Genomic DNA, 27,806 nt, shown 5'->3' with positions numbered 1-27,806 from the left:
ATATTTGTCCACAGCTCTGCAGAAGAATACAGGATACCAATGTTCTAGTTTACATCGGCAGCCTGTTCATTCTTCCCATTATTTATTTTGTCTGAAATGCAAATGGATTTCCTGCTGCTCCTGATACCGAGCATCAACACACATTCCAATGATCACTTTCCTTCCATTCTGTCCCGCAGCCTGCAGCCTGCTTCCTCTCAGCCGTTCCCCACTTGTCTGGTCTCCGTCTCTAGGCTCCTCTGGCTGTAGAGGAAGCTCTGCTGGTCCCCAGGCCATGCCCTTTTCCCCAGGAATTGCCTGTTCCATCTTTTGCTGTCTCCTCTGTGTGCAGGTTTTGGGTTTAAATGCCTAGTTCCTGGGTAGAAAACCATGAGGTGGGAACAGGCGAGCTTGGGGTCTTGAGGTGCCAGCGTCCGGTCGTCAGAGCAGAGCCTTTTAGGTGGGTTGGGACAATGGATGGCCCGGAGCAGTCACGCTGAGCACATCTGGACTCGGCTGGGATCCTGCGGTGAAAGGAAGCTTATGGAGCTCAAGACTGCCAGCAGCCTGGGGTCCCCCGGCAGGGCGGCAGGATGCGTGGGGGAGGGGAGCTCCAGCCACCCCTCCCCCGGCTCGCGGTCCTAAGTAAGCAGAAGCAAAGCCTGCTCCAGGAGTCCCGAAAGAGCATGGATCTGGGAACAGAAACTTTTCTGACGGAGGTCGTGGAGGAGGGGACACATCAGACTGCTTGTCCCACGGCTAGTCCTTAAGCTCGCTTGAGAGTCCCTGCGTCCCACTGAGGAGCGGAGCAGCAGCGAGGGGGGGGGGCGGGGGACGACGACGACGACGACAACTGGCTCTCCTTTTCGTGCTGGACATTGAAAGATTGGACTACTTTCCCCGCCGCGCCCTTAGCGCTCACCGCGGTGAGCTCCACCCCATCAAGGCTTCCACTTGCAGGAGGGGCAGTTGGCGCAGCGCCCAGACCCGGACAGCACCTGAGGGGCCGGGGGACAGAAGAGGCCCCCATAGTGGACTTCTTTACCGGACCTCTGTCCCCTCCTGCGCCCCTAGCTCCATCTCGACCCTAGGCTATTGCTGCTCAGCCCCCGCTGTGCCTCCTAGGCTCCCGGATCTCCCTTGCTCATCTCTACTACCCTGCGTCGGCTCCCTCGATCCTCACCGGGTCCCTGTCCTCCTCCAGACCCCCAGGGCGGACGGAGTCAGCAGGGCCCCTTCGCGTGTCCCCAAGGTCCACGCTGAGCGCGCCATGAGGCTGCAGGCGCTCGGTCTCTGGTTACTACTGGGTCTTCTGCTGATTCTTCTGCTGCAGCCTGTGCGCGCTCCGATTCCTAGGGCGCAGGACGTGAGCCTGGGCGTGGTGAGCTCGGATCCTCTGGCTCCTGGGATCACAGGGAGCCTGTAAAAGGAAAGGAGTAGGGTGGACTCCTGGGTCTGAAGGAAAGAGGGGGCTAGATTCAGATGTCCTGAAAGGTGATTGGGGATGAGCTCCTGGGGCCCTGTGTAGAAAGGAGCCAAAAGGGCCCCTCACCTGCTGCTTCTAAAAGACCGACAAACCCAGAGCTGGGGGTTGGGGACCCTGGCTGTGTATATAAGGGAGCTGGGTGCTGTCATCCAGGGCTCGAAGCACTGGCTCTGGATTCCCTAGAGGGTTGGACTTTTCAAATTATGGTGAGAAGGGAGAGCCCCATCTTTTCAGGGCGTCATCATTCCTCTCCTATGCCCTAGGACTGGCTGACTCGCTATGGCTACCTGCCCCCGGCAGACCCTTCCCAAGCCCAGCTGCAAAGCCTTGAGAAGCTGCAGGATGCGATCAAAATCATGCAGAGATTTGCCGGACTGCCTGAGACAGGACAAATGGGTAGGTAGCCCACCATGCCCTGGTCACCGGGCAGTACTGCTTCTGTGGATGGTCTAGAGTCTTTAAACCGCAGGGAAGGCCTGAATCACCAGAGATATCAAGATGCTGGTCTCTGCGGGCCGGTGGTGGTGGTGGCGCACGCCTTTAATCCCAGCACTCGGGAGGCAGAGGCAGGCGGATTTCTGTGAGTTTGGGACCAGCCTGGTCTACAAGAGCTAGTTCCAGGGCAGCCTCCAAAGCCACAGAGAAACCCTGTCTTAAAAAATCAAAAATAAATAAATAAATAAAAATAAAAAGATAAAAAATAAAATGCTGGTCTCAGGTCTCAGCCCAGACCTTAGAGGTCTCCTGGCATCCAGCTATCCTGTCCTGGCTTTGTCAGGCTTCATTGTTGCAGCAGATCAGATCTGGCCCCCAGGAGCTGACATCCTGAGGAAGAAAGAAACAGATCAAGAATATCAATATACAAAATTATTTCAGATGGTGCCATTCCCATGATTAGGGTAGGACACTGATTTGTTTTGGAAGAGTCTTGCTGTGGAGCACAGGTTGGCCTCGAACTCTGAGATCCTCCTGCCTCAGCCTGAGTGCTGGAATTCCAGGTCTGTACTGCTGCATCTAGCTGGGCAGGACACTCTGAAAGACGCCAAGTGAGCCTATAAGCTAAGATCACAGATAGGACACAACCACAGGAAAATGTGGGGGAAATGGCCTAGTAACTGCAAAGGAACTATGGCAGGCACAAGTTTATCTGCTGGTAGTGAAAGGCAGGCTGATGGGCTTAGGCAACAGCCCAATTAGGTGACCATGAAGGAGGTTTGTTCCAAGGATAAGAAGACACCAGGGGAGGAGGGCTCAAAGGAGGAAAGCAACTTCATCTGACTTTCAGGTTTTTGTTGTTTGTTTTATTGTGGGGGTGGGTATTCCTCTGTGTGACTCAGGCCTGGTCTTAAACATGTGGTCCTCCTGTCTTAGCCTCAAAGGGCTCAGCTCTGATTTGGTCTTACGTTTCTTTTGTTTGCTGACATGGAGTAAAGGGGCCGGTGGAGAGCCAGAAGGAGCCTTTTGCAGGCAGTACTGGGGAGTAGGGGTGGGGATGTGGCAAAGACCATATTTTGGAGGTAGAGCTGAGGGCTGTCCTGTGCAGTTAAATAAAAAGACAGAGGGAGCTTGGAGAATCTTCCAGGAAAAAAAATTCCCCTGCTCTATTCATTCTCAGCCTGGAACAGAGTATGACATCACTATGTTCTTGGTTACTATTTGCAATTGCTACCAGTGGTTTGACCTCACTTGAATGTGGAATGAGCCCTGGAAATGGGCAGGCGCTAGAGGGGGGTTTACAGAGAGTCCTAATTTGAGCAGGGATGCTTAGCTGCTTCAGACTAAAGATCCCTGCTGGTCCCCGATGGTCTGCAGACTTTGATCAGCATCCCCTGAGGATTTAAGCCAGACTGGGTGGCTCACCCAGTCGCTCACCTTTAATTCCAGCAAAGACAGGCAGATCTCTGAGTTTGGATTCGAGGCCAGCCTGGTCTACAGAGCAAGTTCCAGGACAGTCAGAGCTACACAGAGAAACCCTTTCTCAAAAATCCAGGGGGGAAAAGCATACAAACAACAACAATAAAAAGAAAGAGTGATGGACAGCTTTAAGGAGAGGGGCAGCCTTTTGGATTCTGGCCTTAAAGGAAAGCGGAGATAGCCTAGGTGGTAAAATGTTTGCCTTACAAGCATCAAGACTTGAGTTTGACCTCTAGAAACCAGCTGAAAGGGGGTCTGGTGGAATGCCCTTGTAATCCCAGTCCTGGGGAGGCAGAGATGCAGATCCTTGGGACTCATTGGCCAATCTAACCTAGTTAAGGAGTTCTGGACCAAGTGAGAGAGCCTGTCTCAAAACCCAAAGCCAATGAAACAAAACAAAGCAAAACAAGCAAACAAAAAAAACCCAAGGTTGAGAGCACTTGAAGAATGACACCCGAGGTTGACCTGATCTCTGGTCTCCACACTCACTGGTGCACATGTGCACCCCTGTATGCAAGTGTATGCAATCCCTTTCACCTTTGGAGTACCTTCCTTTAGTATCCACCCACTGAGGCTAGGGAATTGGTGCAAGAGACCCAGCTCCAGCCTCTAAGTGCCTCCTACAATGACGAGACCACCTAAGGCCAAGTAGAGAGGGTGCCTGGCTTGCGCTAGCTTTCACAGTGATTATCTGCGTCTAGGCCGTGAGGCCTTAGCCAATTTCTTTTTTAAATATTTAGTTATTTTTATTTTGTGTGTTTGGGTGTTTGACCTGTGTGTATGTCTGTGCATCAATAGCGGTCAGAAGATGGTGTCGGGGCCCCTGACATGGGAGCTACAGGCTATTGTGAGTCACCATGTGGGTGCTGAGACTTGAACTTGGGTCCTCTGGAAGAACAGCCCGTGGAGCCGGCGTTGGTAGCGCACGCCTTTAATCCCAGCACTCGGGAGGCAGAGGCAGGCGGATCTCTGTGAGTTCGAGGCCAGCCTGGTCTCCAGAGCGAGTGCCAGGATAGGCTCCACAGCTACACAGAGAAACCCTGTCTCGAAAAAGAAAAAAAACCAACAACAACAACAACAACAAAAAAAAACCAGCCCGTGGCTTTAGCTTTTGAGCTAACTTTTCAGCTCCATGGAGCCAATGTCTTGGTACCATGATGACAGACTATCCTATCACTCATCATGTCTATCTTCTACAGACCCGATAACAATAGCCACCATGCACAAGCCCCGCTGCTCCCTGCCTGATATTCTAGGGGCTGCTGGGCTGGTCAGGCGCCGCCGTCGCTATGCTCTGAGTGGCAGTATGTGGAAGAAGCGAACCCTGACATGGAGGTAGGTCTTGGTGCCTGTGCTTCCCCTTGTCCTGCTGACTAGGTCCCAAGCTTGCCTGGCTGGCCATTCCCTCCACAGCCACTGGGTCTCCTCCTCTCTCCTCAGTATCCAGTCCTTCTCTCAGAGCTCCCAGTTGAACCAGTTGACCGTCCGGACCCTCATGAGCTATGCCCTGGCTGTCTGGGCTGTTGAGTCAGGCCTTACCTTCAAGGAGGTGGATTCTCAGAATCAGGAGGCCGACATTCTTATCCACTTTTCCCGGGGCTACCACCAGGACACTTACCCCTTTGATGGACCCGGTGGCACCCTGGCTCATGCCTTCTTCCCTGGTGAGCACCCCATCTCTGGAGACACTCACTTCGATGATGAGGAGACCTGGACTTTTGGGTCAAAAGGTAAAAGTTTCCATCTTCACAGAGGTCCCCTCTTCTACAGATCTGTCTGTACTGAATTTAAATTAATTGATGAAATCAGTCAAGGACTCCCTAGAGGAGCTGGAGATATGTAGTTCAGTGGTATACTGCTTGTCCAGCATGTATGGTTCAGAAGACAGACAGACAGACAGACAGACAGACAGACAGACAGACACACACACACACACACACACACACACACACACACACGGCCCAGCATGGTAACACACAGCTTTAATCCCAGCACTCAGGAGACAGTGGCAAGTGTCTATTTGTGAATTTGAGACTAGCCTGGTCTACATAGTGATCCCAGCCAGGGCTACATAGTAGAAGCTTGCATCCCAAACAAACAAAAAACATTTTAAAAAGTTGTCTGGGTACCAGGTGCATTGCCTGGTACCTTAGGAAGCCCAAAGAGGATATGGAATTTGTATTACATATGGGTGTGATCTACCATGTGGGTGTTGGGAATCAAATGTGTGGAATAGCAGCCAATACTCCTAATCACTAAACTACCTCTTCAGTTCCCAGCCCCTCCCACACCTTTAAAAATATGTAAAAAGAGGTTTTTGTTTTTACTTTTTTGAGAGTTGGTCTCGTTATTGTATCCCAGGCTGGCTTTGAGCTCACTATTTATTCTAGGCTGTCCTAAAACAGTTTTACTTTAAGGAATTGGCTCATGGGGATTGTGGGAGTTAGCATGGCCAAAATTTATAAAGCAGAATGAAAAGTCAAGCTAGATTTCTGTTATAGTCTTGACAGAATTTCTTCCCTCCTAGGGATGGATTGATAAGGTCCTTTTGCATTGGGTACTTTGCTTCAGTGAGAGTAGATTGTAGTCAAACCTCTGGAATACCTTCACAGCCATATCTGGACTGCTGTCTGGACAATCCACTAGATACCTGTCCAAAATTACTACTACACAGGCCTTGCAAGTGCCAAGATCAGACAGTGGTGGCCCACACCTTTGATCCCAGCACTAGGGAGGCAGAGACAGTTGGATCTCTGTGAGTTTGAGGCCATCCTGGTCTACAGAGTCAGTTCCAAGATAACCAGGGCTGTTGCACAGAGAAACTCTGTCTCTAAAAAAAAAAAAAAAAGAATTGTCTTGTGAAGTGCCTAGCTCAGAGATGGACTGGTGTAAAAACTCAAACACCTCACTATCCATCAACTTAGGCAGAAGAGTGACTGTCACCTCTATGTACAGTGATATGATGGCCAGAAATCACAGCGGAGGAAGTTCTCAGCTTAAGTTTCCCGAGGAGGGGTTGGAGAGATGGCTTAGAGGTTAAGAGCACTGGCTGCTCTTCCAGAGGACCTGAGTTCAATTCCCAGCAACCATATGGTAGCTCACAACCACCTGTAATGATACCCGGTGACCTCTTCTGGCCTGCAGACATACATGGAGGCAGAACACTGTATACATAATAATAATAATAATGGCGCATGCCTTTAATCCCAGCACTCAGGAGGCAGAGGCAGGCGGATCTATGTGAGTTCGAGACCAGCCTGGTCTACAAGAGCTAGTTCCACGACAGCCTCCAAAGTCACAGAGAAACCCTGTCTCGGAAAAAAAAAAATAAAAAAGAAAGAAAGAAAAAATGTATTAAAAAAAAAAGGTTTCCCGAGGAGGGGGCAGCCTGGCCCTCTTGGGCAGGGAAGGCTTCCTAGAAGGGATGACTCATTCTGCTTAAATGTAGCAAGTGCAGGATGTGGTGGCCATGAGGTAACAGCACTGTAATCTGTAATCCCAGTGCTGAGAAGCTGAGTCAGAATCACTTTGAGATTGAGACCAGCTGAAGATATACAGCAAGACTTCAGAGTCCCGCACGGTAGTGCCAGCACTCGAGAGGCAGGCAGATCTCTTTGAGTTCAAGGCCAGCCTGGTCAGAGTTGTTACACAGAGAAACCCTGTCTTGAAAAACCAAAACAAAGCAAAAAACAAAAAGACTCCAACTCAAGACAAACTTTTTTTTCTATCCTGGTACTTGCACTATAGACCAGGCTGGCCTCGAACTCACAGAGATCCACCGGCCTCTGCCTCCCAAGTGTTGGGATTAAAGATGTGCGCCACCACCGCCCAGCAAGACAAACATTTTATTTTTATAATAAAACAGAGTTTTAAAATATTTTAAAATAAAACAGAGTTCAGAGAAAGTGTAATCCTCGTGCTTAGAAGGCTAAAGAAGTTGTAGCAAGTTTGAGACTAACCTGGGGCTACAAAGGGAGATGAAGGCCAGCCTAGGCTACAGAGTGACTCTGTCATGAACAAAACAAAACAAAGAATGCTGAACACCAGATGTCACAGGCCAGTGCACAGATATAGGGGACACACAAGAAGAACACACCAGCCAGTGAGCTGGCTAAGTGCCGAGCGTAGCCAGAAGTGGGAGGAGCCCACTTCTGAGGGAAGATACGGTCTGGAGCATCGATGGCTGGAACACAAAATTGTGGGCCGCATCGGTGTGTATGATGTCACAGATGAGAGTGGGCTCTAGATTAAAAACGGTTTGGGAAAGGAAGCAGTACTTGAACAACAGGATTCAGGAAGCAATGGGGACACATCAAATAGTTTAGCGTCCTAGAAATATTCCTTGTTGCCTGGGGAGGTGGAGTGGCGGTAGAATGGAGAGAGGCCACGAGGCAGAAGCGGGCCTGGCAGTGAAGAGGCAGATCTGAGGGAAGTCAGAACGGGCCCAGATTGCAGTCTGACTAGACCCCCTGGTGACAAGGAGGGTAGACGATGGCCAGGTTCAGCTCAGCGTCCTAGAAGTTTGCTACTATTATATTGCAGTGGGCTGGCACGGGGTGGGTGAGTGCAGGTCTGGGTGTGTATTGGCAACACGTGCATGTCCTATGCGGGTGGCATGGAGGATAAGTATCCTCTTTAGATAGAATTGGACTCCCAGTTCTGTCTTAGGTCAGGTTGCCCAGAAGTAGGGCTTCACAGAGAAAGTCTTTTTTTTTTTCCTGCTCTCCCCCATCCTGCACTGAACTCCCATTCTTTTTTTTTTTTAATTGTGTTTTTTCCTCTTGTTTCCAGATAGAAATTCTTTTTAAGATTTTATTTACTTATTTTATGTATATGAATGTTCTATCGGCAAGTATGCCTTTAGGCCAGAAGTGGGCATCAGATCCCACTGTAGACAGTTGTGAGCCACCATGTGGTTGCTGGGAATAAAACCCAGGACCTCTGGAAACGCAGCCAGTGCTCTTAATTGCTGAGCCATCTCTCCAGCCTCCTGTTTTCATTTTTTTCCTGTTTGTTTTTTGTTTTGTTTTCAGAACAGGGTTTCTCTGCGTAGCCCTGACTGTCCTGAAAGTTTCTCTATAGACCAGGCTAGCCTTGAACTAACAGCGATCTGTCTGCCTTTACCTCCTTAATGCTGGGATTGAAGGCATGCACCACCACTGTCAGCCATATAGAAATTCTTTTTTTGTTTGTTCGTTTTGTTTTTTTGTATTTTTGTTTTTCGAGACAGGGTTTCTCTGTGTAGCTTTGGAGACTGTCCTGGAACTTGCTCTGTAGACCCGGCTGGCCTCGAACTCACAGAGATCCACCTGCCTCTGCCTGCCAAGTGCTGGGATTAAAGGCGTGTGCCACCAACACCCGGCCTCATATAGAAATTCTTAAGCAAGCAGTTTCTCAAGGGAAAAGGTACTCAGGAGAAAGGGAAGCAGGAGGGGGAATAGAACTGAACATGGATGGGGCAGCTCTTCTCAGTTCTGTATCAATTAGTCATTTTCTGTGCTAGGGTAGGATGAGTGGGGAGGGGATAATTGGGTGTGGTGCCCAGGCTCGGTGGGCACAGGCAGCCAGTCACAGACTGAGACAACACTGAGGCCAGAAGCCTGTGTAGGCCACTAAGCAGCATCTCCAGTGCAAGTAGGTCAGCTTTGATGCTGAATCAGCTCAGGTTCCTCCACTTGCTCTGTTTCCTCAGCTGAGAAATGAGGGAAGAAGAATGCCTTGCGGCTGAGTGGTTTGTGTTCTTTTCACTCGTGTGCACCTGTGCTGCTGACTGCGTTTGCAGCTGCTTGCAGAGCTGAGCCTGGGGAGGGCTCCGGAGGTGCCAGGAAGATAGTATACAATGTAAAAGTCAAAAACAGCAATGGAAGCTGGGCGGTGGTGGCACATGCCTTTAATCCCAGCGCTCGGGAGGCAGAGGCAGGCGGATCTCTGTGAGTTCGAGACCATCCTGGTCTATAGAGAGCTAGTACCAGGACAGCCTCCAAAGCCACAGAGAAACCCTGTCTTGAACACCCCCCCCCCAAAAAAAAAAAGAAACCAGCAATGGAGATCCTTGAAGTTAAGAAGTAGGTAGCTGGGAAGAGAGATGGGGAACTGGGCGTGGTGGTATATGCTGATAATCCCAGCATTTGGAGGCTAATACAGGTGGGTCGATACAAGTGACCAGCCAGTGAATAATCTACATAGAGAAATCTAGGCCTGCAAGCAAGAGACACTGTCTGGGGGAAAAGCCCTAAACCTAAAACAATGGAGGTGGGGAGAAAAAGGGCTGAAAGATGATGAATAAAAGTTCAGAGGAAGTGGTTAGATACAGCAAGGCAGGAAAATGTCCAACAAGTCATATGGCCAGGATTTACTTATTTGGGGACAAGTGACTTTTTTTTTTTTTTTTTTTTTGGTTTTTTGAGACATGATTTCCTCTGTGTAATAGCTCAACTGTCCTGTAACTCACTATGTAGACCAGGTTGGCCTTGAACTCACAGAAATCCACCTGCCTTTGCCTCCTGAGGGCTGGGATTAAAGGTGTGTGCCACCACCACCTGACTGACAAGTGATCTTTTTGAGCCTGCTTGCTCCATGAGTGTGAGAAGAATTTCAAACTGTAGATAAGCGTGAGAAAAATAGAGGAAGTGAAGACTGTTTAAACCACTGACTGAGGAACTTGGCTAAGAAGCAAGGGCAGAAACTAGTGAGGCTGGAATCCTGGGGACCAGGTCCAAAGAGTGTCTCAGGATGAAGGTTTTTTTTTTTTTTAATTTTTTTAAAGATTTCATTTATTTGTTATGAATACAGTCTATACAGTCTTCTGCCTGCATGCCAGCAGAGGGCACCGGATCTCATTCAAGGTGGTTGTGAGCCACCATGTGGTTGCTGGGAATTGAACTCAGGACCTCTGGAAGAACAGTCAGTGCTCCTAACTGCTGAGCCATCTCTCCAGCTCTAGATGAAGGGTTTTAAGCATTGGCTCTACCAATGCATCAATAGAAAGATGAATGTGGATGCCTGGATAGAAAGGGTGTTTAGGGTACACACCTTTCATCCTAGCACTTGGCAGATCTCTGAGTTTAGTCTACCCTGGTGTACATAGTTTATATACACTGTCTCAAAAATGAGTGGGGGGAGGATGCCCAGACAGGAAGAAAGAAATGGGCAGGAGACAAGAGGTGAGTGTGGGCGATGAAGCTATCTGCCCGTGTGTACCGGAAGTGACATTACATTGCATTGCCTGCCTTTTTATTTTCTTTTGGTTTGGGTCTTAGTTTTAAGATTTGCATTTGTTATTTTTAACCATGTGCCTGTGTGTGGGTATGTGCACATGTGCAGATGCTAGAGGAGGGACCTGAAGTTACAGGCAGGTGTGAGCAATTTGAGGTGGGCGCTCAGAGCCAAACTAGAGTCCTCTGGAAGAGCAGTAAACATTCTTAATAGCTGAGCCATTCCTCCAGCCCCCTGGGTTTGTTTGTTTGTTTTTTGAGAAAGGTCTTGTGTATCTCAGACTGGCCTCAGACTTGCTATATAGCTAAGGATTGCTTTGAATTCCTGCTCATCCTACTATCATCTCCCTCGAAGGCATGCACTATCCTGGCTACTTTACGTTGTGCTGGGAGTCAAACCCAGGACTCTATGCATGCTAGACAAGGTCTCTACCAACCGAGTACACTCCGCCCGGCCTGCTTTGATGAATAGGAAACACACCTGCCAGTTGTGTCACATGAAGGTGGGGACTGAGTCCGGGTCCCGTCTTTGAGGGGCTGTGAGCCTAGAATAGAAGTTGAGAGGACCAAAGCAGCCACCTGCTAGGCCAAAGACAAATGGTGACAGGGACGCTGAACATTGTCCACCAGGGCTCTCTCGAGGTTAGTTTGGGTGATTGTGTTATTTTCTCCATCTGCATAGCGTGACAAAGGTGCAGGAAAGGGTTCGTGGCCCGGAAGCCCTTTGTTGCCCCAAGAGAGGTGAGATAAGGAAGGAGAAAGAAAACATCCTGATTGAGACACCAAACTTCCTCTGATTTCTCAGTGAAGGGATTCAGAGTAATAAGATGACCTGCAGCCAACATGGAAGTTCAGTTGTAGTTCGAACAGGTTCATCTGAAGACAGGACCTGCCAAAAGGCAGGGGCACAGCCAGGGCTTCGGCTTCCGTGCCAGCTTTGCCTCTGACCTTTTTGACTGTTTTCCCTCTGTGAAGTGACGGGAGATGGAGGTCTGAGATGGGATGAAGCCTTGCATTCGCTGCTCTTAGAATTTACCTGGTTTGCCAAGTACAGTGGCACTTAACAGTAGTAATTTCGCTTAGCGGGTAGAGGCAGGAGAATTGCATCATCAAGATCAAGCCCTATTCAGTCTGAATAGTGAATTAAAGTCTAGCCAGGGCTACATAGTGGGACCCAGTCTCAAAAAAGAAAATATAAAAGTTGGTTTTGTTTTCCTGTTAGGGCAAGCTGCTTTTCAGTTCAGCAGTCATTTCCAATATCTCACTTTCAATATCATTAATACTGGTTAGAAACTGAGGTGGAGCGACATTCAGAAATCTGTGCCTTGCTGGGGTTCTGCAGGGCTCTGCTAACTGTCTTAGTGTCTTCCGGGCAGGCCTTCTTAACCGATGACTTCAGAGATCGATAAAGCCCGAGCATCAAGAGGCTCTGAGCTGACCTGGGTGGGATCCCCAGGGAAGAAGCTGTGGGGGAAGAGGCGCCAGAGCAGTGGGCTGTGGTCTGAGCTTGCCTGTTGGGGGAGGGCGGCAAGTGGGAGGGGCGAGGGCCCTAGAAGAGGTAGGCGGAGATGTGAGGTCTGGGAAACGGTGTGGAACCGTGGAACCGGTGTGGAAACGTGGATTTAAGGAGGGGAGGGATGGAAAGAAAGGGAATGAAAGGGACCCTGGGTGAAGATGGAGGGAAGGGGAGGTTGGGGCTTCTTTTTCTTTTATCTTTCTTTTCTTTTTTCTTTTTTTTGGGGGGGGGGCATGGTCTATTTATGTAATCCTAACTAGACTTTAATTTTCTATATAGGCCCAGATGGCCTCAAACACAAAGAGATTCCCCTGCCTCTGCTTCCTGAATGCTGAGATCAAAGACCTATGCCACCACACCCAGCAGAGTGGGAATCTTTCTTGTTTGTCTTCTTTTTAAAGGCTTATTTATTTATTTTATGTATATGAGTGCTCTATCTGCATGTATGCCTTTATGCCAGAAGAGGGCATCAGGTTGTGAGCCACCATGTGGTTTCTGGGAATTGAACTCTGGATGTCCGGAAGAGCATCCAGCCCTCTTTCCAGCAGAGCCATTTCTCCAGTCCCCTGAGTGGAGATTTCTAACCACAGGCTAGAATTGGGGGGGGGGGTTTCCAAGTGCTGGGCACCTTAGGGTTCTGTACCATAAGTTTGTATGTGCAGTTTTTCCTTTCTGGGTGAGGGACTACATCAGAATAAGAACACCTTTCTTCCGTCCTTTTGGCTTTCTTTTTTTTTTAATATTTTATTTATTTATTATGTATAGAACATTCTGCTTCCATGTATATCTGCACACCAGAAGAGGGCATCAGATCTCATAACGAATGGTTGTGAGCCACCATGTGGTTGCTCACATGGGAATTGAACTCAGGACCTCTGGAAGAGCAGTCAGTGCTCTTAACCTCTGAGCCATCTCTCCAGCCCCCTTTAGGTTTGTTTAACCGAATATCCCAGTATCACAGAAAAAAAATATTTGCTGAATAGTTGAAGGAATACAGGAATGGTGATGCCCAGGGGTCAGGGCAGAGAAGGTGGAATTCCCACCCCAGGGTGCCCTGGGTCTTCTTCCTGGCCAGCAGACTAACCCCTGTGCTTCCTTCCCAATGTGAGATGGCCTTGGCTTCACTCCCTGTCCTCTCTTCCCAGATGGTGAAGGAACCGACCTATTTGCAGTAGCAGTTCATGAGTTTGGCCACGCCCTAGGCCTTGGCCACTCTTCTGCTCCCAACTCCATTATGAGGCCCTTCTACCAGGGCCCAGTGGGAGATCCTGACAAATACCGCTTGTCCCAAGATGACCGCGATGGATTGCAGCAGCTCTATGGTATGAGAGGGAGATGCCAGAGCCAGCCCCATCTGTAGCTTCCTTATGACCTATACACCGGTTCTGGGGAACCCATGTCTTTCTGACTCTCCCCACAGGGAAAGTGTCCAACAGCCCAAATGGCAAGCCCACAAGGAAACCCTTGGCTTCACCTCCACTGCCTCCAGCCTTGCCCCCTGACAGGTGAGTCCCCTACCAGCTGTGTGACCAGGTCCCTAACTCAGTGTCCTCTATGAAAAGGGGATGGAAGGGCTGGAGAGATGGTTCAGTGTTTAAGAGTACTTGCTGTTCTCTGAGGACCGAAGTTGAGTTCCCAGAACCCAGTTGCCCACAATTACCTGTAACTCTCACTCTGAAGGACACCTTGTGGCTCTCTTAGACAAACACAATAATAAAAAACAGGATGGGGACACTGCCCCTTTAGCAAAGCGACTGCCATGAAGTATGAATTCAGATCCAAAAGGGACAAGTGAAAGCCAGAGGCCTGGGTCTGTAATCCCAAAACTCAGGAAGGCAGAGACAAGCAGGTTCCTGAAGCTCACTGGCCGGCCAGCCTATCAGAATCAATCAACTCCAGGTTCAGCAAGAGAGCTTGACTCAAAAAATAACTTGGAAGCCAGGTGTGGCAGATGTCTTTAATTAATGACCAACTCTCAGGAGGCAGAGACAGGCAGATCTCTAAATTCAAGACCTGCCTGGTCTACACAGCAAGTTCTAGGATAGTGAGGACTTCATAGAGACCCTGTCTCAAAAAACAAACTCAAACCCAAAAAACACAAAGTGAAAAGCAATCAAGGAAGACGCGACATGCACTGCCAACCTTGGGCCTGCACTCATCCATACCTGCACATGCAACAGTACACACATATACACACATTGAACCAGCACACATACATGTACATGCACACATACCAGTACATACTCAAGCACATGTGCACATGCACCAGTACACACACACATACATGCATACATGTGCACTGGCACACACACATGTATATACATGCACACACACACAATACACACTCGAGCACACGTGCACATGCACCAGTGACACACACATACATGCATACATGTGCACTGGCACACACACATGTATATACATGTGCACACACACACACAATGCACAGGTGCACACGCACAGTACACACACAAGCACAAAAAAGACACAGATGGGAAGCATCCTGCCACACTAGTCAAGAGCCAGGAACAGGAGCCCTACCTCCTGTTTACTCTGCCGTTCCTCCCCAGCCCCTCCACACCTGTGCCTGACCGCTGTGAGGGCAATTTTGATGCCATTGCCAACATCCGAGGGGAGACCTTCTTCTTCAAAGGTAAGTCACGTCAAGTAGGATGGCCCTTAGATCTGCATAATTGGCTTCTTACACACTTCAGGTGACCCACCCAGGCTACCAAGTTTCCTGGGAGGGAGAGTGAAAAGAGTGTGTGTGGGGGGATTGGTATGGGGGAGACATCCTGGGCAAGCCATGAAATGATGGCCACAGATCTGCTTGATATGTAGAGGAATCCTCCCCCTGCCCAGCCACTCTCTGGGTTGGATAGAGGGACCTTAGGGAAGAGACAAGAGCTCTTACCTTTTTCTCTTCTTCCCCTGCAGGCCCCTGGTTCTGGCGCCTCCAACCCTCAGGACAGCTGGTGTCGCCCCGTCCAGCTAGACTGCACCGGTTTTGGGAGGGGTTGCCCACCCATGTGAGGGTCATCCAGGCTGCCTATGCCCGGCCCAGAGATGGCCGAATCATCCTTTTCAGCGGTGGGTAGGGGTCAATGGTACTGGATAGGGCCTGGCTGGTCTAAGGAGCACACCCCACACCCATACCCTCAGCCCCACGTTACCATCACGCCTCCCTCCTTCCAGGTCCCTGGTTCTGGGTGTTCCAGGACAGACAGCTGGAGGGCGAAGCCCGGCCATTGGTAGAGTTTGGGCTTCCCCCGGGAGAAGAAGTGGATGCTGTGTTCTCCTGGCCTCTCAACGGCAAGACGTACCTGATCCGAGGCCAGCAATACTGGCGGTATGACGAGGAGGCCGCCCGCCTAGACCCTGGCTACCCACGGGTCTTGAGTCTCTGGGAGGGGGCGCCCCCGTCCCCAGACGATGTCACCGTCAGCAACACAGGTGTGGAGAACACTGGAAGGCCTCATCTGCAAACTGTGGTCCCTGGGAGAGGGAAAGGAGGGGGCGGGGGATGAAAAAGGAATGGCAACTAAGGGGTGGTCCCGGGAGTTGGTGTGAAAAAAGGAGCAGTGGCTTGGGACAGGCCTGGACCAAGGCTCTGAGGTGTCTCCTCCCCTACAGGTGACACCTACTTTTTCAAAGGCACCCATTTCTGGCGCTTTGCGAAGGGCAGTGTCAAATCTGAGTCGGATTCCCCCCAGCCCATGGGGCCCAAGTGGCTGGACTGCCCTGCCCCCAGCTCCCCGAAAACGACACCTAAAACTGGAACCTGCAATTGTCACTGCGAGCTCAATCAAGCCGCAGAGCAGCCGTCTGCGACCCTCCTGCTGCCCCTCCTGCCCTTACTGGCTGGAGCTGTCTTTTCTTGCTGAAACCTGGTCCTTCCTAGGGGATCAGCTCTCTACACCGAAGGGAGCCGTAGTCTCCCGCAGGTGGACCTAGGGTCGTGAGACGCTGCCTGCGGAGTCTCTCTCTGTTTGCACTGAGGATTCCTAGCAGAAGCCTGCTGACACTTCAGGGGTCCCCGAGCCTGCTTTCTGTTAGGGCACGGGAGCTGTGGCCACAGTCAGGGCTACCGCCAGGGGGCGGTATGCCACCTTCCTCTCCATCTTCAAGAATGGTGCCTTGACCTAGCCAGTGCTCCGCCCTATCCCGTTGCTCCTCAGAGGCGACACCACACCTGCCTGGGGTTGTGTGCTGCCTTCTGCTGTGCTGACTTGTTTTCTGGGAATGCGCACTCCTCCGATTCTCTACAACTGGTCATTCTGGTGACAGTGGAACAGTGACTATACTCTGACTAGATGGTTAAATAGGACCAGGACATTGAACTCTAGTGCCTCCTGTAGCGGCTGAATGTGTTCCAGAGCCTTCTTACCATGTTGTTTCCCATGTCCCTTTACAGTCACGGGGTGGGGAGAAAGACTGAGCGCTGCTACCTCCCCTGAGGGTATGCTTCAAATGCCAGTTAACATCAGTGTTGACATGGGTCACCCTGAATTCAGGATTGCCCAATGGCATGACCATTGTTTCCTTCTGGAACAGCGAGGATCCAAATGCACAGTGATGCTGAAAAGACACGGACAGGACCTTCTCAGAGACGCTGTCGCTGCTACACCCTTCTCCTTGGCCCTTTTCTTCCCACATTTTAATTTTAGTTGTACCTGTGAGTACAGGAGCCTGAGGGGGCCAGAGGTGTTGGATCCTCTTGGATCTGGAGTGGTTGTGAGCCCTGGGTCACCACTGTAGAACTCATGTCCTCTATCAGAATAGCTTGAGCTTTAACCACTGAGTCATGATGCCTCCAGCCCCTGCACTGCCTTTCTAGCACTCCCAGGTGCCCAGTGATACAGGTGAGGAGTCATGAAACCTGAGGCAGCTTCCTTCAATCCAATGTCCCCATGGATTCAGGACCTAGGTCATTGGTTCTAGAGAATATTCCTCATCAGGTTCATTTTGTGGGAATTTATTTTTTTCAAGATGGTTTCTCTATGCATCCCTGGCTGTCCTGGAACTCACTGTGTAGTTCTGCCTGCTTCGGCCTCCGAAGTTCTGGGATTAAAGGCGTGTCCCAGCACCATCTCCTGTGAATTTAAGAAAGCAGATCCATTCCCTTGGCCTGAATCCTCCTTCTGGGGAAGGGGCCATGAATCTGCATTTTAACAAGTCAGAGGGTGGGGATGAGCCCTGAAGGACTGGGCACTGGTCTTCTCATAGTGCTGCCTTCTCTCCCAGGGACTGTCTTTTCGTGTTCTCTACAAGGTCAGGCTGGGGAGCCATCTATGTCTCTCTCAGATTCCTTTCCAAGTAAGAATGTACCAGATATCATGGAAATCTCTCCATTCTTGTTTTCTTGAAGTAGTGAATTCAGTCAAGAAGCATAGACAGTTTGATTAGTTTATTAAGACAAAAGAACCAAGCTGCACACTGGGCATTGGCGGTGCACACCTTTAGTCCCAGCACTCGGGAGGCGGAGGATCTCTGTGAGTTCGAGGCCAGCCTGATCTACAGAGCAAGTTCCAGGACAGTCTCCAAAGCAATACAGAGAAACCTTGTCTAAGAAGGAAAAAAAAAAAAAAACGAACCAAGCTAGCAAGCAAAGCACTCTGAAGAGACTGAGTAGGCTACCCTAAGTGGGAAGCAGCCTTATGGAGTAGACCAGTGAGAGTTTTTGTATTATTATGAATATTTATGAGGCAGATGGAATATTTATTGGATAATGTGATCCTTTCCCCATCCTGTTAGGGTAATTCCATTGTTAGCTCCCCAAAAGGAAGGCATGTCAGAAGGATTCAGAGCTTTCATTAGTGCAGATATATAGGTTGAGTGTCCTCGTGGTTTGGTTTCTGATACTATGGGGACAAAGTGACTGCAGTTTCAAGGATGTGCAGGCAAAAGGGGCAGTCTGACCATCAAGGGACAGTCGCCAAAATGCAGTTGTGTTTTTTTTTTTCATCACTTGCCTAGAATGGTCACTGGTGGAATCTGGAGGATTTTAGAGAAGCCATTCTTCTAGTATGCTTTTTCTTATGGGCCACCAACCAGCTCCCAAATCATGACATGGATACTTATCCATTATGATTGTTGGGCCTTAATTTATGCTTGTCCTCCTAGCTCTTATAATTTAAATTAGCCCATTTTTCTTCATATATGTTTGCTTGGGGCTTTTAACCTTTTTTTCATTCTGTATGTCCTACTCCTTGTCTTTCTGTCTGACAGTGGCCTGGCCCCAGGCATCTCCCTTTCTTTCTCCCTCCTTTTCTTATCTCCTCTCTCACAAACCTAGATCCCTCCTACTTAATCTCCCAGACCTGTAGCATGATAAGTAATAGACCCAGAGACTGATATTGGGGTTCAAGCTGAAAATCAGAAAAGCAAAGCAGCTAGCCACTAGCTCTCATCTCTACCTCAGACTGAAAGGAAATCCTGGCTCCACCAAACCTCAGACTGCAATCCCAGACTGCCATGCTCTCCTGAAGCTGTGGCTGAAGAATCCTGAGACTAACTACTGAAGACCCTGCTCCTATCTTTTATATCTCTCTAGTGCTGGGATTAAAGGCATGAGATCTGTTACTCTTTTAGACTGATTCAATCTTGTATAACCCTGGGTGAACTTGAACTTGGAGAGATCCATCTGCCTTTGTCTCCTGAGTCCTGGGATTGAAGGTGTGTACCACCACTGCCTGATCTCTATAGCCTGAGATTGACTTTGCTTTCAGAATCCTCAAGCAAGCTTTAATAAATCAAAAATATATTACCACACTGACCACCAGTCCCGTCTATCCCTCTACTGCCTAGCTATAGGCCATTCAGGGAGATGTGGCCTGACTTCTCCAGGCTGTAGAGTTTGGTTTCTTTCTCTTTTTTTCCTTTATTTCCTTTTCTCTTCCTTCATTTCCTTCTTTATCTCTTCCTTCCTTTCTTTTTTCTTTGTCTCTGATCTCTCCTTCTTTATCTCTTCCTTCCTTTCTTTTTTCTTTGTCTCTGACTCTCTCTCTCTCTCTCTCTCTCTCTCTCTCTCTCTCTCTCTCTGTGTGTGTGTGTGTGTGTGTGTGTGTGTGTGTTTGTGTGTGTATGTATCTGTCTGTCTGTCTCTCTTTTGGTTTTTCAAGAGAGTATTTCTCTGGGTAGCCCTGGCACTCTGTAGACCAGGCTAGCCTCCAACTCAGAAATTTGTCTCCCAAGTGCTGGGATTAAAGGCGTGTGTCACCACTGCCCAGCAGAACTTGGTTTCTTACAGTTACTGCTGTTCAAAGGCAGGTTGTGATGTCAGGTTGTGTGTGCTTGCAAACATACATGTGTGCCCCACAGGGCCTGTGTGGAAGTCAGAGGGCATCTTGTGGGAGCTATTCTTTCCTTCCTTCACATAGAATCTGGGGACCAAACTCAGGCTGTCATCAGGCTGCAGGGACAGTATCTCACCAGCCCTGCTCCACATTTAACTCCATAATCATGAGGTTCACTTATTTGGCCTGTAGAATCTCAACACAGGTGTAGCTCCTCCTCACTCTACCCCAAACTTGGGGACTTTAATTCACCCAGGGAAAGAGCTGACAGAGAAAAAAAAATCTCGAAGTCCAATTTGGTGAATCCATTGGGGCTACTTGCAGGAGCATGGGCAACTCACAAGCAGATCCACATCTGGAAATCTCAATGGTTGGTTTCTAACATCCTGTTTACTTTAGCATTTCATTATTATTATTATTATTATTATTATTATTATTATTATTATTTTGGTTTTTCGAGACAGGGTTTCTCTGTGGCTTTGGGGCTGTCCTGGCACTAGCTCTTGTAGACCAGGCTGGTCTTGAACCCACAGAGATCTGCCTGCCTCTGCCTCCCAAGTGCTGGAACTAAAGGCATGCGCCACCACCACCTGGCTTCTTTATTATTTTAAGACCTGGTCTTGTGTAGCCTGGAATTCTCTCAAACTCACTACATAGCTGAGGCTGGTCTTAAACTACTGACCTCACATCATCATTTTTATTTTAGAATTCCTTAGATTATATATGGCTAGGAAAGGAGGAGGAGGTAGTCTCTTCCCACCCTCTCAGAAAGAATGTGAACAGCCCTATTGCCATAGGCCTGGCTATTAGCTATATGGTTGTTTATTTTGCTCCCACAGGCAACCACAGTAGCTCTGCTTCCTGGAGGCAGTGGTCACGTCAATCCTAGAGGGAACAGCCACATCACAGTAGCCCATACTACTTATTCATTGTAGATCGACAACAGAGTTTGATGAGGTTCAAGATACCAAGCTGGAAAGGGGGAGACTGAGGAAATTCAAGGAACTGTCGGCAAATGAGACTTACTTTATTTATCGGAACACAAGCCACACACACAGGCAAAGGACAACAGGGTAAAGGCACTCCCCCCGCCCCCCCCTTTTTTTTTCCTCCGACACAGGGTTTCTCTGTAGGTTTGGAGACTATCCTGGAACCCTGGAACTGTCTTTGAAGACCACAATTCCAGGCCTCGAACTCACAGAGATCCACCTGCCTCTGCCTGCCGAGTACTGGGATTAAAGGCATGTGCTACCACTGCCTCACACACCCTTTGATTTAAGGGCATATTTATACAAAATTCACACAAAAGTGGCATTCTGTATATTAATTACATCAATCCTTACTCTGGGGGCTTTCCTGGTATCAGCCATCATTTGATGCCTCAGAGTCCCTGGATGTCCTAGCCCCCTTTTACTCATTCCTGATGTCTATATTGTCTGTCTAAGCCTTTTGGCCCTGTGTCTTCTGTTCCCTGCAGGAATTTTTGATCAAATAAGCAAATGACCTGTGTACACCTGTAGTTATGATTATTATGGCGTCTGAGACAGGAGCATTTGAAGCCAGTTTAAGTTAGACACAGTCTCCAAACAAACAAACACAAACGAAAAGCAAGAGTGTCTCCTACATCCTATTGTAGAAGTTTTCCTGTCCTACAGCCACTCACAAACACCCTGAGGCTTATATTAATTATCAATGCTCAGTCAATACCTCAGGCTTGTTACTAGCTAACTCTTACATTTAAATTAACCCATATTTCTATTTATGCTTTGCCACACGGCTCATGGTGTGTTATCTCATTTTCTATACATCCTGTTTGCTCAGAAGCTGGCTGGTGTAGTCCGAGACTCTCCTGACTCTGCCCTTTCTCTTCACATCATCTCTTTGTGTCAGTCTGTCTCACCCTATCTCTTCTTGCCCTGCTACCAGCCAATAAGTTTTTATTAACAATGAGTTTAATCTACAGCATCCTATGACACAGAAAGTGGACAGGCTAACTGAAATTCTCTGAGGGTCGAAGTGTGCTGACCTAGTCCAGGGGATCACTGAGCACTTACTATGTACCAGAAAGAGTTCACCACAAACCTAGTACTGCATAGTGACCAGTGTCCACTTTACACACAGTAGAGATGATGCAACCTTCCAAGGGTTTCCACATAGAACTGTCAAAGAAGATCCAGACAAATACTTGCTTCCTTTAAAGCAACTTTTATTAGGGAGCCTAGGACAAGAGCAACAGAATAGACATACAGGGGAGCAAGCTACACAGAGTAGCTCCAATAGAGAAAATGGAAGGGACTTGAGAACATTCTCTACAAGACATTAGAAAAGGGCAGGCTCGCACTGTTACCTACACCTACTTGGACATGTTTCAGATGAATAAGTTTTTCAGGAATTCCTATAAAACAAAGTAGTGGCCGGCTTGGCATAAATAACAAAGGCATTAAAATTTTCCTTCACTGTCTTTTCGGCATAACAAACTTAACAAAGGCATTTAAAAATTTCCTTCAACTTCTTAAAGAAATGCTGGATTTTGCACCAAATCCATTTTAGAGCTTTGGGCTGATCTTGGCTCTTCTGTTTGTCCCAATCTCCCTTGGCCTCATCTTGGCTATCTTTGGTCTTGTCTTGGCTCTGATCTTTAGCTTTGCTGTGTTCTCTCACAGCTTGACTCTCTTTGGTTTGGCTCTCTTCCATCTGGTTTTGGTTTTGATCCTTAGCTTGGGTCAACACGGCCTGGGCTATGACTTCTTCAGCCTGGTCTAGGACATCTTCAGCCTGGTCTAGGACCTCCTCAGCCAGGGCTTTGGTCAACTGACCCTGGGCTAGGATCTCCTTAGCCTGGGCTAGGACTTCCTCAGCTTTGACTAGGATCTTCTCAGCATGGGCTTGGGTCAACTCATTCTGGGCTTGTGTCAACTCAGCCTGGGCTCGGATAACCTCAGCCTGGACTAGGATCTTCTCAGCTTGGGCTCGGGCCAACTCAGCCTGGGCTTGGGTCCGCTCAGCCTGGGCTAGGATCTCCTCAGCCTCATTCCTGGTCTCCACTTCCCCAGCTCTGTCAGAGAGACTCTGGTAGGAAAGGATCACAGGTTAAAGGCCAAAATCTTCACTTTTGTCCCCCAAAATCTGTTCCCGGACCTCGTAATCCCCTTAAGTGGCACCAGCTAGGACTTGGAGACCAGTTAGCCTGGGATCTCTGCCCTGTTCTCATTGTGATGTAGGATGTGGACACCGCCTTTAGTCTGCAAGGCCTCTGTGTTCCCACTAGGCTATCACCTAGCACAGCTGTGAACTGAGAAGGTGATGAACTGCAGGAGTCTGTGTGTGAAGGACGGGCAAGCCCGAGAAAGCAGCTTCTTCCCTGCGCTGGTACAAACTTTCTCCAATTTTGTTTAATTTACTTAAGGCTTTTTGAGACCGTTCCTTTTGGGAACAGACTCTGTAGTCCAGCTTGCCTAGTACTTACTGTCATCCTCCTGCCTCAGCCTTCTGAGTTCAGGGATTACAGGAGAAAGCTAGCACACCTGCTCTATACAGTCATTTCTGGCATGTAGATCAAGGAATCCTGTCTGTCTGTCTGTCTGTCTGTCTGACTTTTTCTTTCTTTCCTTTTTTTTTTTTTTTTTTTTTTTTGTCTGTTTGTTCAGCCAGAGGTCTTATAGAGTAGCTCTGGCTGAAAGAGGCCTGAAACTCATTTTGTAGACCAGGCTGGCTTTGAGTTCACAGAGGCCTGCCTCTGCATCTTGAGTGCCTGGTCTAAAGAGGCATGCTGCCACACCTGGGCAGACCAAGTTTGTTCATGAAAGCACAGATGTGAATGTTATAAGATACAGAGTTGGGATCATGGTGCCAGGTCATCCTTCCTCTTGGGTCCCAGAACCTCCTCAGCATCACAGAAAAACAAGGGTCAGCAGAACTCTGGACCCACACACCGAACAGTCTGGCCAATGTGAACCTCTGCTGTCCCAGGGATCACCTTTTATCTGTGGAAATAATGTGCACTCTGCAGCTTCTGTGACCTTTGCCACCTTCCAGCCAGCCACAAATGCTGCACACCCTATCCTACACACCACTGCACAGAGACACGCAAGGATGAACATCATGAAATGTGCTGGCTCAGATTGCTTCCAGCACCCTGACCAGCGATGTTTGGAACAATCTGAGAAGCTTGCCCTCAAAGATCACCTGTATCTTCTGGGCCTTGGGATTCTCAGCATCTGGGAAACTCAGAGTAACCCCGGAGTCTGTGTCACACATGCTCCCCATCAGAGAAGAGGAGAGGAGAGGAGAAGCCTGTGGGTATGGAGGCTGCTCAGGGCTGCGGCTCAAGATGCTCAGCCCAGGGCCTGGCTCTCCAGGCCCTCAGATTGCTGAGGCCACCTCACCTCTGTGAGAGTCATGTGGACAGAAGTCAGTTTCCTAAGAACACTTCCACAGACACACAGCCTTTTCCTACAGCCTCTGCCCTAAATTTCCTCTACAAGAGGCCAAAGCTATTTGGACATGAGTTTGCACACACAGAGCTGCCTTTCCTTCTTTATTTTTACTTATTTATTTTTGATTTTTCGAGACAGGATTTCTCAGTGTAACAGTCCTAGCTGACCTAGCACTCATTCTGTAGACCAGGCTGGCCTCGAACTCACAGAGATCTGCCTGTCTGCCTCCCGAGTGCTGGGATTCGATACCACTGCCTGGCTATCCTCATTTCTTAACTATAAGCCTGGTCACTCAGTGTCTCCGAGTTCCTTTTCCCAACCTTATAAAATCATGCACCCACCCTGCAGTCTGTCCTATATCCAGGACCTGCCTTGTCATTTGCAGGACTCAAAGAAAGAAAAGTTTGACCCTCTATTCAGTGATGACTCAGAATGTTAGGCGGCATGGACCACATGATGACCATTGCTGCTTGAAAAAGATCTATCATTTCGACTTTTCAGATCACAATTCCCCAGCACTTTTTTTTTTTTTACTTTCATTTTTAATGATTCTACTATATGTTGTGGAGTTCCCTTATGTCTTTTCCTTTGGGAAATTTGTTCAGGCCTTGAAGGATGAAGATGTATAAAATGGCAGCCTCTTTAAACAAAAATAATTATCTGGAAAAAATCCCCACCATTTTGGAACATAGCATGATAACTGTCTCCCCTATTCAAGTTAAAACCAAGCTGCTTGAAAATTTAGAAAAATAACATTTGCTTGATAAATAAGTTATACTTGATAAGCAAGATTTGTAAATTCCTAAGGTCTACTCAGGTTCACAGAAAGAAATGTTTGTCTGGACTCATCTTTGCTCACTATTAAGCTTTAGTTAATTGGATAGACTAAGCCATACAAGAAACTATAATATTCTATATTGTCTGATCCCCTAAGAAAGCCTTTTTTTTCCAAGGCCAGGCATTTAGACAAAAGTCCCCATCCTCTCAGGGGCTTGAAGAAAGTCCCTGCTTACTAAAAAGGAGACATTCCTATCTCTGGCAAGAGGAACTTGTGGTCCTCTATTAACAAATGACTGGAGCCAATGCTAGCTTTCTCAATCCCAGTTCTCAAGCGAGACCGAAATTCACACGCCCCTTTTCTCCCATTTAATCCTATGTGCAACTATAGGTATAGAATAAAAGGTGTAGTCTTTTTTTTTTCTTGAAGTGCGCGGGCATCCATCCCAGTTCACCCTTAGATTCTGTCAATCTCCCTCCTCCACCGCCCCCAGGCGACTCCACACATTCTCTTTAGGACCTGAACCCCCACCAAAGCTGGTCTCTAGCAGTTAGGACAGGACAGTGACAGCAGAGCAGTCACCTAGGTGAGAAGGGACAATGGAGACACTGTATTAGAATCCTGACTAAAAAGTGGGTTTTGTCCATGACCTTGGCTCCCAGCAATTCCTCCCTGTAAGGATTCAGGCATTATGCTGGCCTGCCCCGTCACCTGGCAGAATGCACTCAGGCAGTGCCCTGGTCAGCCCAGGGTTCCATGATTGCGTAGTCTGCACGCAGGTGGAAAGGACCCCTCTAAAAGACAGACACTCGCCCACTTATGGTCTCTTTTCTGCTCCCCTCTTGCCCGTTGTTCCCCTGGGGCAGACAGGACTTTTCCTGACTCCCTCTTCTCTTCTGTCCTCTCTCTGTCTCTGTGTCTCTTTGCCTCTTCTCTCTTCCCTCCCCTCGCTGCCATGGAATCCGACAAGGTCTTTATCATAACACTCGCCATCCAAGACTCAAGGAGAACTGAGGGAGACGCTTCCAGCACCCAGCCCCATTGCCTTCTCTCACTCACCTTGGTGCCATCCATAGCTCATCAAGGTTCAGGGCCGAAGACTGTTCAGAAGGAACAAAGGAGAGAGAAAATGCATTAGATGAATTCCTGGGCACCATCCCAGAGAGTCATGGGCCTCAGGAATGGAGTCCCAGCTCCCTCTAGTAGGACATTGCTACTGACCTTGTCCGCGGGGCTCTGACCTCCACTAAGACTGTCACCATCCCCTTCTTCTCGTCCCAGACCAAAGGCTAGCTAAAGTCTGCCTAGGAGGAAGACCTTGACTGTCCTGATCCCAGAGGAGGGAGGAAGGAAAGATTGGGCTTCCCTGGGCGGGAGACTCCTTCAGAGAGAAACAGTGGAAGGGAAGGGAAAGAGAAACACACAGAGGCAGACTGAGGCGGGGAAAGGCACCTGACCCACAATAGGACACAGGAAAAATGAGTCAGAGTCCAGCTGCTCACCCCTCTTCAGGGCAGCGGGGTTAGATAGGAATGTGGCTCAAAACAGACTGCTTTCTTTAGCGTGGGCCACATCCTGGGCTGACCCCACTCTGAAACAAAACAAGAAAAGATCCTGACTTGGAGGAGCCGATTTGGACGAGGACCACAGCCAGGTCTGTGGGTCAGAGGGGAAGCCTCACCAGGCTCTTGCTGCAGCTGCTGGATGAGGAGCAGAACCTGTCAGGCACTGGAGTGGGCCTTTGGGTTTTAGGGTGTCTATTGCTGTGAAGAGACACCATGACCTCAGCAACTCTTATAAAGGAAAACATTTCATTGGGGTGGCTTACATTTTCAGAGGTTCAGTCCACCATCCTCATGGTGGGGATTGTGGCAGAGTGCAGGCAGACATGGTGCTGGCAAAATAGCTGAGAGTCCTACATCTTGCAGGCAACAGGAAATGGTCTCAGTATCACACTGAGGGAAGCATGAACAAAAGAGACCTCAAAGCCCACCCCACAGAGACACGCTTCCTCCAACAAGGTCATACCTACTCCAACAAAGCCACACCTCCTAATAGTGCCACTCCCTGTGAGCTCATGGGGGTCAATTACATTCAAGCTACCATAGTGTTGGAAGCCACAGCCATGTCATTCTCCTAGGGGACAGAATGGCCCTCAAGAGGACTGAAGGCAGCCTGGACTCTACTCAGCTAGGCTAGCTCTCCTGTCCATCTTCTGCCATGGCCTGAATTCTGAGGCCCCTTTCTGACATGTGGACAGTCCTCCACCTATTCCACTGACTGGCCTCACATGACCAGGTCTTCTTCATGCCCCAGATTTAGACCAAAGATTCTCCCATATCTGCTCAGGCATTATGTGGCCTTCTGTATTGTTCCCCCAGGCAGAGGGAATGATCTAACACCAGACTACTCGACAGAATTCAGCCTCTGGACGTCTATAGCAGTCTATAGGCACCGTCCAAATCAAGGTGTGGATAGCTAATACAGGTGCCCCCGAGTGTCCAGGTGGAAGGGGCTGTTCCTGGCTTCTCTCATAGCTTGTAGAGGACACTGTCAGGATCACAGGGTATACACTGTGCTGAGAGAAAATGCCCAAATCTCCCCAGTTTCCCCGTTACAGGATCTTTTCCCCTGGTTGTGAGTGTGGGTGGCACAGGGAGCCCTGAATGAGAACATCCTGAGTGAATGTGTGTTGTATTCACAGCCATGACCAAGACCAAGAGCTCCACGCAGTCCCCATGTACCAGGCTTGAAGTTGACAAAGCTTCCTTTCCTCTGGCCCAATTAAGTTTAAAAAATGGTTGGATTACACAACATCTAGCAACTGCTGCTCCCCCTCACCCTGGATGTTTCCTGCCTAAAACTGCTGCCCTACAGAGACCTTGGACTGAGCTTAGCCAACCCCTCCCACTGTGCTGTACATGATAAACTGGCTGAGATTTCGGAGTGTGCTGATAGTAGGTGCAAAAGATGATTTTTCAATTTTATGTTTAAGCAGGTAAAATAGCACATTACATGTTTTGTAGGTTTTTTTTTTTTAGGTTTATTTCTTTATGTTTTTAGGCAAGATTTTCAAGGTTTCTTCCTTGATCAAACTTGATCATCCTACCCTGGAATGCATCCACAGCCTCTCATTTCCTGTGGGAATAAAAGCATAACCTTTTCTGCAAATTAACACACATTTTGAC

At 48.7% G+C, this 27,806-nt stretch overlaps 2 protein-coding genes and 1 long non-coding RNA gene across 5 annotated transcripts; 1 reads left to right on the top strand and 2 right to left on the bottom strand.

Annotated features, from left to right (window-relative positions):
• Positions 1-3: 3 nt before the first annotated feature.
• Positions 4-4,279, bottom strand: LOC118239135. Its single transcript, XR_004770726.1, has 3 exons — positions 2,198-4,279; positions 1,163-1,399; positions 4-503 (listed from the first exon to the last, which is right to left on the bottom strand). It is a non-coding gene; the product is annotated as an uncharacterized LOC118239135 (long non-coding RNA).
• On the top strand, positions 395-16,544 carry Mmp25 (matrix metallopeptidase 25). The gene is made up of 10 exons (XM_027424863.2): positions 395-1,360; positions 1,729-1,861; positions 4,579-4,714; positions 4,820-5,109; positions 13,255-13,431; positions 13,530-13,614; positions 14,680-14,762; positions 15,047-15,199; positions 15,305-15,562; positions 15,743-16,544. The coding sequence occupies exons 1-10, from the start codon at positions 1,250-1,252 to the stop codon at positions 15,991-15,993; spliced, it is 1,677 nt and encodes a 558-aa protein (XP_027280664.1). The 5' UTR covers positions 395-1,249; the 3' UTR covers positions 15,994-16,544.
• Positions 16,545-21,593: 5,049 nt separating this feature from the next.
• Positions 21,594-26,584, bottom strand: LOC103162686. Of its 3 annotated transcripts, none has more exons than XM_027424862.2 (3): positions 26,447-26,584; positions 25,678-25,718; positions 21,594-22,473 (listed from the first exon to the last, which is right to left on the bottom strand). In XM_027424862.2, the coding sequence occupies exons 2-3, from the start codon at positions 25,690-25,692 to the stop codon at positions 21,883-21,885; spliced, it is 606 nt and encodes a 201-aa protein (XP_027280663.1). In that variant the 5' UTR covers positions 25,693-25,718; positions 26,447-26,584; the 3' UTR covers positions 21,594-21,882. The 3 variants fall into 3 exon arrangements, 2 of the variants coding, with proteins under 2 accessions (XP_027280663.1, XP_027280662.1); XM_027424861.2 differs by lacking the exon at positions 26,447-26,584 and adding an exon at positions 25,840-26,099; XR_003487029.2 differs by lacking the exons at positions 21,594-22,473; positions 26,447-26,584 and adding exons at positions 22,993-23,387; positions 25,840-26,214.
• Between the last annotated feature and the right edge of the window lie 1,222 nt (positions 26,585-27,806).

The sequence above is a fragment of the Cricetulus griseus genome, chromosome 7 (assembly GCF_003668045.3).
Source record: "Cricetulus griseus strain 17A/GY chromosome 7, alternate assembly CriGri-PICRH-1.0, whole genome shotgun sequence".
Taxonomy (NCBI): Eukaryota; Metazoa; Chordata; class Mammalia; order Rodentia; family Cricetidae; genus Cricetulus; species Cricetulus griseus.
Note: the sequence above shows the minus strand (reverse complement) of the source record. Positions and strands in the feature narration are given on the sequence as shown.

Coding starts and splice junctions, on each gene's coding strand:
- Mmp25 (XM_027424863.2), top strand. CDS start 1,250: ATGAGGCTGCAGGCGCTCGGTCTCTGGTTACTACTGGGTCTTCTGCTG. Junction 13,432..13,529: donor TGGATTGCAGCAGCTCTATG/GTATGAGAGGGA, acceptor CTCTCCCCACAG/GGAAAGTGTCCAACAGCCCA. Junction 15,563..15,742: donor TGTCACCGTCAGCAACACAG/GTGTGGAGAACA, acceptor CCTCCCCTACAG/GTGACACCTACTTTTTCAAA.